The 13,286-nt window shown below is 39.0% G+C and overlaps 1 protein-coding gene across 1 annotated transcript in view; it reads right to left on the bottom strand.

Annotated features, from left to right (window-relative positions):
* Positions 1–2,444: 2,444 nt before the first annotated feature.
* Positions 2,445–13,286, bottom strand: part of LOC124392336 (sodium bicarbonate cotransporter 3-like) — a 43,968-nt gene continuing 33,126 nt past the window's right edge. The window contains 12 exon segments of the mRNA XM_046859228.1: positions 2,445–2,591; positions 4,007–4,180; positions 5,098–5,166; positions 5,285–5,536; positions 5,619–5,780; positions 6,701–6,807; positions 7,120–7,197; positions 7,200–7,287; positions 8,373–8,478; positions 8,575–8,820; positions 11,361–11,494; positions 11,711–11,885. Of these exon segments, the coding sequence (XP_046715184.1) occupies positions 2,445–2,591; positions 4,007–4,180; positions 5,098–5,166; positions 5,285–5,536; positions 5,619–5,780; positions 6,701–6,807; positions 7,120–7,197; positions 7,200–7,287; positions 8,373–8,478; positions 8,575–8,820; positions 11,361–11,494; positions 11,711–11,885 (1,738 nt within the window).

Below are 13,286 nucleotides of genomic sequence, written 5' to 3'. Positions count from 1 at the left end.
AAAACCAGCAATAAATAATAATATTTAAAGTTACTCATGCTGGGATTTGTGAGAATTGTAACTTTAAAAAAAAACAATAGGTGGCGCTGCTGTCTTTATAAGTATGCAGTGTGGAGGTGTTCCAGCAGGAGGAGCTCACCTTCCACAGCAAGTCTGGCCTGGAATCTTCAGGACGTTTAGTTTTTGTCCTCCAGCTCGCCCTCTTTTTCCTCCTGTGTATGTTAATCCCGCCTCTGTCTCTGCCTCGTCCTCTTCCTCCATCAACTCCTCAGCTTCCTGTAGACGAAGGATGTATTGTCGAATTGATACAAATCAGAAAATCTGTATAGGTTTTTTATTGAATTTTAAAGACGAGTTGTAGTTAAACTCTGTCTTTTGTCTGCCACATTTCTGCCTCAACTTTCATGTAACAATAAGGACACATAACAGTCCTCATCTTTCTCTCTATGTTAAATCTTTCTCTCTCTCTCTCTCTCTCTCTCTCTCTCTCTCTCTCTCTCTCTCTCTCTGATGTATCTGCCTGATTAATCCCTCTGGATCTAGTTCTCTTCAACTGGAGACCACTCTTTGGTTCCAAACATACAGCCTAAAGCTCCATAAAGTTCCTAAACAACTCGAGAACTTTGAGGATGGTTTTGAATTGTAATTAATATCAACCACGGCTCAGGACAGCAGTTTGTATGAAAAGTTCTGCGCCTAAGCGCCCATCACTGAGCAGTACACCACGAAATGATAAAACTATAACGAATGGACATTCAATAGCACCCAGATGAGAATGGGTTTCCTTTTGAGTCTGGTTCCTCTCAAGTTTTCTTCCTCATGAAGTCTCAGGGAGGTTTTTCTTACCATTGCTGCCATTGGCTCACTCATCATGGATAAACCTATAAGGAATTAACGTATAAACTTATACGTTCCTACATAACCATCTTTCTAAAGCTGCTTTGGGACAATGTCCATTGCTAAAAACAGTATTTGTGTAAATGTACTTCAATACTGTACTTGGCTACTTTCTAGTTTTACTGAGTATCAAAGAAATGAATGACTTTTACTTTCTAATCAACTACAGTTATGATTCAAAGTATGTACTTTTTACACCACTATATCTTAATTGACCATGATCTTTAACAATAAATTTTACACGGCAGCTTTATCTGCGATTTGTTTTTTTGCGTCAAATAAAGCTTGGTATCTTACGGTTCTTTTACTTGGACACGATACTGTAATTTTGAAAGATTGCTTTACTACAGTACATTGCCCTTTTTTTGGTTTTTTGTTTGATCTTTGTTTCATTCTGGCAAGTTGAAGAGGCTGTTGTGTTGATCTTGTGTTGAGGTGGACAATTTGATTTGTATTTTAGAAAATAAAACCTCACAAATCAACAGGTTTTGGCTTTTCACTAACACGTGTCTTGGTGCCGAGGACTAGTGCATCATTGAGCTTACGTTCAATACGAGTCAAATATTTAGGTACTGTTCAAATCAGATAGACTTAGATATACTTTATTGATGGAAATTACTGCGTTACAGCAGCAGGTTACACAAACAGTAGCAGGGGAGCAGGAAAAAAAACAGAATGTAATTAAACAATTGTAACATATAAATAACTAAGTAAAAATAAAAAAATCTGAGGTAAAAAGTGGGGAAAAGAAAAAAGAAAAGCACAAACTAAGGCGCGGCTGTAACAGGCTGCTGCTTTTACCGCACCATGGCACCAGATACTCTCAGACTTTCATATTGAAATCGGTGACGTGTATGTATTAATTTTTGCAGTAAGGTATCAATACTTTTACACAAGTATAATTTTTTATATTTTTTGGGGGGGTAAAAAGTGCTCTACGAGTAAAGTTGAATTGTTTTGAACTGATCTGAACTGATCTGAAGGATAAATACAAAATTTTGCATATGTTTCTATTAAATACTAGTTGTTCAAACTCAGCAAATTCAACATACATTTCAGATTAAAGAAAAAAAAAATCTATCAAGTATCTCTCATAGTGTTTGCCATGTGTGATTGATACATTATATGTAAACTATTGCTGTGTTGAACTTTAGCTTCAGCTCCCTGACCTTAGCACAGTAAAATGTTTTAATAAGCAGGAGTAAACAAATAACTGTTTAAAATGAGGCAAAAATGTTTGCCAACAGTCAATATTTATCTGAGCTAGCATCAATCCTATGAGCGAGCATAAACAAAGTTTAAACACATAAAACTCAGGTTGGTTATTTCAATTAAATAAATTATTATAGAGGTAAAAATATACAATTCCTTCATCCTTATATACACATACATTTTTCTACTTATTAAATTCAGAAATTTAATTATAAAAATAATGAATACATTGAAAAAAAAACTTCACATGGTCTAAACTTGAATATCCTAAAAAAATCAGCAGGAAACTTTTCCGATCCTGAGAGGATTTTTTTTTTCTTTTTTCGTTCTGATCACTACCTCTTTACCTTTTCAGCTTTCTTGTTCTTCTTGTCATCCTCGGTTTTCTTTTTGCTCTCGGGCATCAAGTCATCGAGCCAGCTCAGTTCTCGCTTTGTGAAACAGAAATCCAGCAGCTTCCGCACAAACACCAACGCCAACACCTGGGACATGGAGCAGAAAGCATTTATTAACAATATTAGACCACAAACTCCAGAGTTCATACACCATGGAGTCATTCTTTATAGAAACCAGCATGTTATACATCTGCAGTGAACCGAATTTGGAGGATTTCCTTACAAAATGTCATATTTATTGAAATGTTATTTAGATTTAGTTCTCACTCTCCAGTGTTCTGTATTGTTTAATGACTATAATCACACTCTTGATGTCAAACAAATGAGGATGGGTTCCTCTTTTGAGTCTGGTTCCTCTCAAGGTTTCTTCCTCATAACAGCTAAGAGAGTTTTTCCTGCCACAGTTGCCATGGCAGCTCATCAGGGATAAATACACATCGTTCACCTTAACTCTTAAAATTCTGTAAAGTTGCTTTGAGACAATGTCCATTGTGAAAAGCGCTATAGAAATAAACTTGACTTATCTTTCAATCACAGTAATTTACAGAAAAGCCTCAGATATTTTCTTTCTAATAAACCTTTATGCATAGTTAAGGACATTCACTTTGTAAGCTAATTCTCTAATGTTTTTTGAGCCAAGTTTACTGCTCTTCTGCACAGAAAAATGGGCCAGCTCTACTTTGAGCTTTGTGTAAAGGGTTACAGGTACACACCACAAAGTTATAACAATTATAGCTCCATGTCATGATGCCACCATCTATTGTGTGCAAGGAAGATGATGGAGTCTGAGGTCACACTGAAAATGGGATTTTCTATTATATATGTGGGTCTTCCTCAAAGTGTTACCACAAAATTTTAATTCTTTGAGCATCTCATTCCACATTTAGTCCCCATTTACTGTTATAAAAACGTCCACTCTTCTGAGAAGATGTTCCACTAGATTTAGAGTGTGCTTGTGGAAATTCATTCAGCTCAAGGGTGTAAGTAAAGTCAGGCCAGTGATAAAGGTGAGGTGAGAAGGCCTGGGGTGCAGTCAGCGTTCACGTCCCAATTTCCAATAAGTTTGGAGCTTTATAGCAGGAGATCTTCCACTCCAACCCTTGTAAACTATATCTTTATGGAGCTGGCTTTGTGCACAGGGGCACTGTCATGCTGGAACAGGTTTGGTCTCGTAGTTTAACAGGGAAAATTTCATGATACCGCATCCAAATACGTCCTATACTATTGTGCGCTTCCTACTTTGTGGTAAGAACCACGTATGGCTGGATAAGTCAGGTGCCCAATTGTCTGTATAGTGTATTTTTTCACAGACATATAGATGAGTCTTAAAACAATGAACAATCTTGCAGACAATCGTTTAGCAAATTCGCTAGACAGTCTACCAGCACAATATTAGTGAATAATACACCTGTCTTTTTTGGATGTTCTCTGTATAATCTGTATTAATTTTTCTTATGTTCAGTGCACACTGAGATAAGAAGAGCAATAAGCCTTGCTGATACCATCATGGGGAAGACGACGCGGGCAGCCGAAGCTTTGATAACCCACAGCAGAACCAGACACGTGAGCTGCACCAACGTGAAGACGTGAACCTTCCACAGAGGTACGTAGCGCAGATAAATCAGATCGGGCTGGTGCTTAGCCGGCATACCAAACAACTTTATCCTGTCAAAGAACTGAGAGAGAAAACAGAGTTCAGAGAGACCTTCATGATCACTGCATTCTTTAATAATAGAAGTTGTAAGTTGTATGTACAGTATGGATTCTCAGGGGTGTGGTGGGTGCAGTTTGGCTACTGATTCTATCCTATAATTGACTTCTTTTTCAATAGCAACATGTTGTTTGTTTCTTTTAAACCACAACAATTTGTTTTCGAATACGATTATTTATTCACAGTTGTACTGATTATGAGGTGAATAACAAACCAAAGCAATATGGAAAAAGAGAACAGACAGAAAGAAAGAAAGAGATTCTGTGTTGGTGTGTGTGCATTTCTGTTATATTTTATAATGAAGCTGTTGGTGTAACTCCTGGTGTTGTTTTTTTCAATAGATTTCATTATATTTCTCATTTTAACAATTTCAGATCATCAGATGTGATCAAGTTGGCAAATCTGATGTAAAATAACATTGGCATTTTTACATCCTTTGATTGGATGGACAGAGAGCTCACTAGTCAAAGCTTGCAAACCGCATCTGTAGCAAACTGCACAAGATCGAATGTACTCTAAGCAGTTTTTTTTAGGCAGGACGCCACTGAAGGACAAGTCCAATCATGACCAATCAGAATTGAGCATTTAAAAGAACTGCAGCATAATAAATAATAAAGTACTGTAAAATTTACTTAATAACAAGGTAAAGTCTGTGATGTTAGGAGGCCATGTATATCCAAACCCCACCCCATGTAAGCTTCACTTTATTTTTCTGGCAGGAGGGAGGGGGTGGGGCTAATATTTGCATTACAAAAATTTATTAAAGCCTCTATGTGTACAAAATAACTAAATCTAGTTCACAGCAATTTTACGGGTAGTGAGTTTTCAGGTGAGTTTGAAAAAACTTTTTGTAATTGTTTGAAGTGTAATAAAATTTTTTACCTGTATGCCTTTAAGAGAGGACACGCCCATATAGAGAAAGACTCCATACAACACCGGCATGGGAATAAACTGTATAAAAAAAACACACCGATAATTCTATTAATACAAATATCCTCAATGCAATAATACGTGTTTCATCAGTATTGAAACCTTGAGGTGCTTTCCGACATGCATCGCGGTTTCTGACCTTCAATACGGAAGTCATGAAGACGGAGCAGCCCATGAGCGTGAAGATGAGAACGCCGGTAAGCCTTTGCTCCCTGATGCCCAGGAACTTGGGCTGTTCCCCCGGTGCTGAGCAGTGGGACTCCTGCTTCAGGCTGTTCACATGCGAGATGGAGAGGACGGTGGCGGCCACAAACCATGGCAGCCCCATCACTGAACACACGCCCAACATCACGGCCACCAATAGCAGGTCGAGATGATAACCACAGCCTTTCTGTGTGGAGATGCAGTGGTAAGCAGTGTAAGAAAAAAATGAGGGTCGAGGTCTGTGTAAATAATGATGTGTGGTCAGATACCTTGAGTTTGTGCTCCTTGCGGTTGATAATGACAGCAGTGATTTGCTGGTCCATGAAGATGAGGATGGTGCAGAGAAGTGCAGGAACCACTGATACCAGAACCATCCACCAGGGATTTGGACCAAGTGGAGAAATCAGCCAGCCACGGTGCTTTGAGGTGGGCTACACACACACACACACACACACACACACACACACACGCAATATTTCAATTTCTTAGCAGCACAAAAAAACCTGGAGAAAATATAGAATTTGTGAGAATATGATAAAAAATATATTAAGCCAGAGCCTAATTAAACATATTACATATGATAACAAGCCAAACTATTTACACTGCCATAGCTAATACAACAATGCTAATATGCTAACAATAATACAGTCCTATATTTAGAAAAGCATATCAAAGACGTGATGTCTTCATAAACCACTATGAGCTGGATTTTCTGTGTTTAATACGTTACAACTTGTGCAGTGTGGTTAAAAGTCCCTGGCTAATGCTAACTGATGCTAAGATAAGACCAGTGTATGACAGCAGCTTGAATATTTTACAGATGTTAGGAATAGATGCAGAAACACATCCAAGACATTGGCAGAGATTATTTTACTTTATTTTAGGAAAATATCTGTGTTAAACAAATATTCATTAATTAATTGATAAATAACCAACATGAAAACTACTACTACTGCTTCTAAGAAAAAAGGCAAGAAAGGGGAAGAAGAAAAACAGGAGAAGGAAGAAGAAACGTTACAGAAGAAGATGAAGATGAGGCAGAGAAAGAAAAAGAAGAAATAAAAAGTGGGAGAATAAAAATAAAGTAGAGGAGAAAAAGAGGAAAAATAAGCAACAGAAGGGGAGAAGAAAGAAGGAAAGAATAGGAAAAAGAAAAAGAGCAAGAGAAGGAAGAAAAGATGAAGATGAAGAAGAAAAAGTAGAAGATGAAAAAGAAAATAGGAAGAAGAAAATATAGATTATGATGAGAAAGAGAATGATGAAGAGGAGGAAGAAGATATAACTGTCATATATGTGTGTGTGTGTGTGTGTGTGTGTGTTGTGTGTGTGTGTGTGTGTGTGTGTGTGTTACCTCAAAGCGATCAGGAACATTAAGTTTGGGAGATGGAATCCCAACCAGATAATCCACCAGCACCATCACCATTATAGTCAGAAACACTGCGAAATCGCTGATAGTGGGCGCACCTACACACACACACACACACACACAATATATATATATATATATATATATATATATATATATATATATATATATATATATATATATATATATATATTTCCACTGAGCATCTGTATTAATTGTGTGTGTGTTTGTGTGTGTGTGTGTGTGTGTGTGTGTTTTGTTTGTGTGTGTGTGTGTGTGTGTGTGTGTGTGTTTTGTTTGTGTGAATGTGTGTGTGTGTGTGTGTGTGTGTGTGTGTGTGTGTGTGTGTGTGTGTGTATTTGTTTGTGTGTGTGGGTGGGTGTCTGTGGGTGTGTGGGTGTGTGTGGTCACCTTGGTAGGGAAGTATCTTTCGGTTTTGAATTGTTTGAGCATGGAGGAGAGGAAGAAGGTGGTGAAAAAAGTATGATGGACCAGAAAAACACATCAGGGATGAAGGGCCCATGGTGTCCACAAGCAGGACCTACAAACTCACCATGCAGGAGCTTACACGTCTAAAAACACACACACACACACACACACACACACACACACACACACACACACACACACACGATATAGTTAGTTTTAAGTCACTGACAATGTTTAGAAAAAGAAAAATAAGAGGAAAAAGAGCAAGAAAATGAAAAGAAAAGAAGAGAATGTAGAATGAGGAGAAGAACAAGAAGAAGAGGAAAAGAAAAGAGCAAGAGAAGGACAAAAGAAAAAAAAAGGAAAAATAAAGAATAGTTCAAGTAGAAGATTTTGAAGAAGAAGAAAAAGAGCAGGAGAGGGGAAGAATAAAGAACCGGAGGAAGAAGAGGAAGAAGTAGAAGTGGATAGGAAGAAGTGAAAGTTAAAAGAAGAAGAAGACACAAAGAAGTGGAAAAGGATATGAAGAAATAGATGGAGAGGAGGAGGAAGAAGAAGAAGAAAAGAAGAGAAGGAGAATGAGGGAAAGAAGAAGAGTTAGAAGAAGAGGAGAAGGAGAAAAATAAGAAGAAAAGAAGAGAACATCAAGAAGTGAAATGAGAAGAAGAAAAAGAAACAAAAGAAGAAGAGAATAGGAAGAAGTGGAAGTTAGAAGAAGAAAAAGAAATAAGGAGAAGAAGAAGAGGATAGGAAGAAGTGGAAGTTAGAAGAAGAGGAAGAAGGAGAAGAAGAAGAAGAAGAAAAGAAAAGAAACAAAGAACAAGAACAATAAGATAGGTAAAAGTGAAAGTTAAAAGAAAAAGAAAGAAGAAGACGATGACAGGAAGAAGTAGAAGGAGAAGAGGAGGAGGAAGAAGTGGGAAAAGAAGAAGAATAGGAAGAAGAAGATGAAAAAATGCAAGAGACAGGAAAGGGAGAAGAAGAGAAGAAGAAAAAGAATGTAGAATGTGGCAGTTTGGTAATGCTGAGGCTCGCATCCCCATCCCTCAGTGGTCCCATCAAATGTGGACTGAAGTTTCTAACCTGCCTGAACTGTACTGTATCTTCAGAACATCTCCACCTCATGTCATGACTACACAAAGGCTGAGTTTTTTCTAACTTGCTCTGGATGATGGAACTGTACATATGCGTGTGAGTGTGAGGAAGACGAGTGGAGGTTTATACGGACCGACACACTGAGCTGATCCCATGGTATTGATTCCGCAGTGTGTCCCGTCGAGTTCCAGACCTGCAGCGTCTGGTTGGATATTTGACTGGGAGCCGAGCACTGACAGCTACAGAGAAAAGAGCGGGACAGAATGAAACACTGAATACTTCTCTACATCCACTCATCTGTACAGTATAGTGAAGCTAATCTGTGCATGGTGTACCTGGACAGTGTGAGGTTATCCAGGTCAGTGTGTGTGTTAATGGGATAGGTCTCGCAGAGATGCACCAGTTTCTCCAGAGCCTCGTAAATAAAGATGATGCAGATGAGGGCGGCGAATGCTTCCTCCGTGAAGCGTGTGATGTAGCACACCAGCGAACTCGCATCTGTCGCCACCAGGACGATACAGAGGAACGCCGTCCACAGCCCGATACAGGCACGTAGGGATAGGTAGGACATCCCATAATCCCTATGACAACCATGAAGAGGTTTGTGATAAGTTAGTAGGTTTTATCATCTTAGACACTCTACAACCTTTATTTTGGCCCGTAGATGCCCTCAAGGTTCCTGTGCAAATTTTGATGTCAATTATTCAGCGTTCATAAAAATGATGCAATGCGATAAGATTCACCACTATTACGATGCAGTGCGCGATTCAATGGAAAAAATATAATGTTCTGGTGCAGAAAGTTTGCTTTTATTTCTTTGGTTCAGACTGACAGCAAATCATTAACTTACTCAAGTGCCTTTTGACTTCTAACGCATGGCCATTTCATGGACCGTTTTAATGTCAGACAATATTTTTACGGACCGGCCTTTAAGGTGTGGCGGATAAATACAACAAAATAAAAAGATACGACCATTAAAACTGGTATTTTCTAAATATAATAATAAACGTGAATCCACTGTGTTGTTGTTTGTTCATTTTGCTCGCTTGGGGGTTTGAATTTAGCGGTAATGTATTATGTGTTAGCGGCCGGAGCCCCTTTAAGAAGGTAGAGGATGGAGGTAAGACGTGTGAACGAGGAATCTTCACATGCATCAAGAGTGAGTCATAGACAGATGTGGCGGAGAGAATCCAGTAAATATCCAAAATAAAACATTGTTCAGAATCAGATAATAAATAAAACGGAAATAATGTGAGTTATGTATTCTTTCTGTGCGGCCCGGTAACAATTGACCCAGGGGCTGCACTGTTCTATGTGACTCTCAGGACACATCGCGAGTGTCAAGGTTCAACTGTATACAGTATACAGGGAGTGCAGAATTATTAGGCAAATGAGTATTTTGACCACATCATCCTCGTTATGCATGTTGTCTTACTCCAAGCTGTATAGGCTGGAAAGCCTACTACCAATTAAGCATATTAGGTGATGTGCATCTCTGTAATGAGAAGGGGTGTGGTCTAATGACATCAACACCCTATATCAGGTGTGCATAATTATTAGGCAACTTCCTTTCCTTTGGCAAAATGGGTCAAAAGAAGGACTTGACAGGCTCAGAAAAGTCAAAAATAGTGAGATATATTGCAGAGGGATGCAGCAGTCTTAAAATAGCCAAGCTTCTGAGCGTGATCATCGAACAATCAAGCGTTTCATTCAAAATAGTCGACAGGGTCGCAAGAAGCGTGTGGAAAAACCAAGGCGCAAAATAACTGCCCGTGAACTGAGAAAAGTCAAGCGTGCAGCTGCCAAGATGCCACTTGCCACCAGTTTGGCCATATTTCAGAGCTGCAACATCACTGGAGTGCCCAAAAGCACAAGGTGTGCAATACTCAGAGACATGGCCAAGGTAAGAAAGGCAGAAAGTCGACCACCACTGAACAAGACACACAAGCTGAAACGTCAAGACTGGGCCAAGAAATATCTCAAGACTGATTTTCTAAGGTTTTATGGACTGATGAAATGAGAGTGAGTCTTGATGGGCCAGATGGATGGGCCGTGGCTGGATTGGTAAAGGGCAGAGAGCTCCAGTCCGACTCAGGCGCCAGCAAGGTGGAGGTGGAGTACTGGTTTGGGCTGGTATCATCAAAGATGAGCTTGTGGGGCCTTTTCGGGTTGAGGATGGAGTCAAGCTGAACTCCCAGTCCTACTGCCAGTTTCTGGAAGACACCTTCTTCAAGCAGTGGTACAGGAAGAAGTCTGCATCCTTCAAGAAAAACATGATTTTCATGCAGGACAATGCTCCATCACACACGTCCAAGTACTCCACAGCGTGGCTGGCAAGAAAGGGTATAAAGAAGAAAATCTAATGATATGGCCTCCTTGTTCACCTGATCTGAACCCCATTGAGAACCTGTGGTCCATCATCAAATGTCGATTTACAAGGAGGAAAACAGTACACCTCTCTGAACAGTGTCTGGGAGGCTGTGGTTGCTGCTGCAATGTTGATGGTGAACAGATCAAAACACTGACAGAATCCATGGATGGCAGGCTTTTGAGTGTCCTTGCAAAGAAAGGTGGCTATATTGGTCACTGATTTGTTTTGTTTGGTTTTGAATGTCAGAAATGTATATTTGTGAATGTTGAGATGTTATATTGGTTTCACTGGTAAAAATAAATAATTGAAATGGGTATGAATTTGTTTTTTGTTAAGTTGCCTAATAATTATGCACAGTAATAGTCACCTGCACACACAGATATCCCCCTAAAATAGCTAAAACTAAAAACTACTTCCAAAAATATTCAGCTTTGATATTAATGAGTTTTTTGTGTTCATTGAGAACATGGTTGTTGTTCAAATTAAATCCTCAAATAAAATTAATCCTCAAAAATACAACTTGCCTAATAATTCTGCACTCCCTGTATGTGGAAATAGTATAAGTGATACTAAGACTCCAAGGACCCCCAGGGGGAGCCATGATTTATTCATTCAGTTGACGAGGGCTTCTTTGTGAGATATATATATATATATAGATTAAGGATTTCAGATATATTATATTATGCATCACTGAAATACATTGCTATAGTGTAAAGCAGGGGTACAAATCAGACACCGCCCTTGACTTACTCGCAGAACTTGAAGAGGATTTTCTCAAACACAAGCACAGGCCCTGTGCTTCCCAGAATGGTCAGAGGCTGCCCGGCAAACAGAGAGAACACCACGCCTGTCAGAGACGCTCCAAACAACGACTCGATAGCACTCTGAGAAAAAGAGAAAGACAGAAGGCAACACACACACAAACACACACACAGAGATGAGAATATGCTGAGGGTGAGCAGGTCCTGTTTTTCCAGGCATGCACCCAAGTTGTCAGAGCTCATATGTCACCTTTACAAACGTGGCTTGGAAACTGGTATACAATCACACACACACACATTAGCAATTCTTGTGTATCGACGTGTGTGGGATACACTCACTATGTTATTCTTGGTGGCCTCTCCTAGCAGTCCTCCGAAGGTTATAACAGGAGACATGCAGGCGCAGTATAGGAACAGCACTGACGCTATACACTGCAAACTGAAGCCGTCCAACAGATCACTCAAGTAAAAAGGAGCTTTACGCTTTACATCACACACCAGTCCACCAAAGAATCTATACAAACACACAACAAACAGAGATAATGTTCTACACCCGCAGGCCGAATACGGCTCGCTCCCACATTTGGAACGGCCCTCTGAACAATGCCAGAGACATATTTAGAAAAATGTAATTTTAAATATATGTTTTACTAATATCATATCTGTGTTTGATAATAAAGGGTGGCTTTTCAACAAAATTTTTCCTTAGTTAAGGTCAAGGCACCAATAGTTGATTGCTGAAACTATCGGCTAGCAGCAAAAATCTAGTTTCCAATTCCGGCCTGTTGTCATTACGAAAGCGGCCTCTAGAGGGGACTTACTGACATCATGTGCTGTTTGTTTTTACAAGTGAGATGGAGAGAGCGATAATTTGCATTTATTACGATCCAACCTAGCTATCGGTATCAGTAAAATCCACTATCAGTTGAACTAGTTATAAACGTAGCCTAATTATTTGTTCGATTTACCCACCAACCATATGCATAAGTAAATGTTTTGATTTCAACAGCAATGAATATAAAAAAAAATCATTTTGAAATAAAAATGGTCTTTTATTAGGTTCTTTATCTCTTGAAAAGTATTGCTCATTTTTCTGCATGGTTCCTAACCAAATAATAAACTAATCCCCTATCAGGAAGCAAAATAAATACATTTAAAATCATAATAAAATCTTCACACTAATACTGGTAGTCACTCCGGCCCAAACCGGCCACATACTAATGAAAGGAAAAAATGATGTGGCCCTCACAGAATTAAGTTTGAGACCCCTGTTCTACACTTTGCGAAAACATTTTCTTTTTTTCGAGCTAGCCATGAACCTTAAAGACTGAAGTGATATATACTTTATTGCAGATATATCACAAGCGCTCTCTTTTTTTACAGCATTAGCACAGTATCACGAGTTGTGATTTAGCATTACAGCCGCCATTTAAAAGTCTGGCTTTTATCAAACTTGTACTTGTACAGCATGAATATTTGTAAAAGGCCACAGAGAGCCAGGAGCCGTCACTGCACAGGCGCTAAAAAAGGTTCCAACTTGTTTAATTAGCATTGTCGAACTGAAGGTTTGGTTATTATTAGTTCAGAGCTGAGGGAACTGCTCTCCACACACACACACACACACACACACACACACACACACACACACAGAGTACTCTTTCTCCATTTGTGTAAACCCTCTCTTTAAATCTTTTGCTCTCTAGCTAATTAACACAATGCCTACCACTAAAGCTAACCTTCTGTAATATAGTTAGCATATATTATTTTATTTATCTTATATAAAATCTGCTATTTTTAATGATGGTGAAGATGTGGGATGCTATCCAATTAAGACAGTAGGACATTTAGTCCTTATTGGTCTTTGCAAAGGCTTACAAACATGCAGCACACACACAGAGTTATTAGTGAAACCTTT

This window comes from Silurus meridionalis, chromosome 10 (genome assembly GCF_014805685.1).
Source record: "Silurus meridionalis isolate SWU-2019-XX chromosome 10, ASM1480568v1, whole genome shotgun sequence".
Lineage (NCBI taxonomy): Eukaryota > Metazoa > Chordata > Actinopteri > Siluriformes > Siluridae > Silurus > Silurus meridionalis.
The sequence above is the reverse complement of the archived record's forward strand: the minus strand, read 5'-3'. Positions and strand labels throughout refer to the sequence as shown.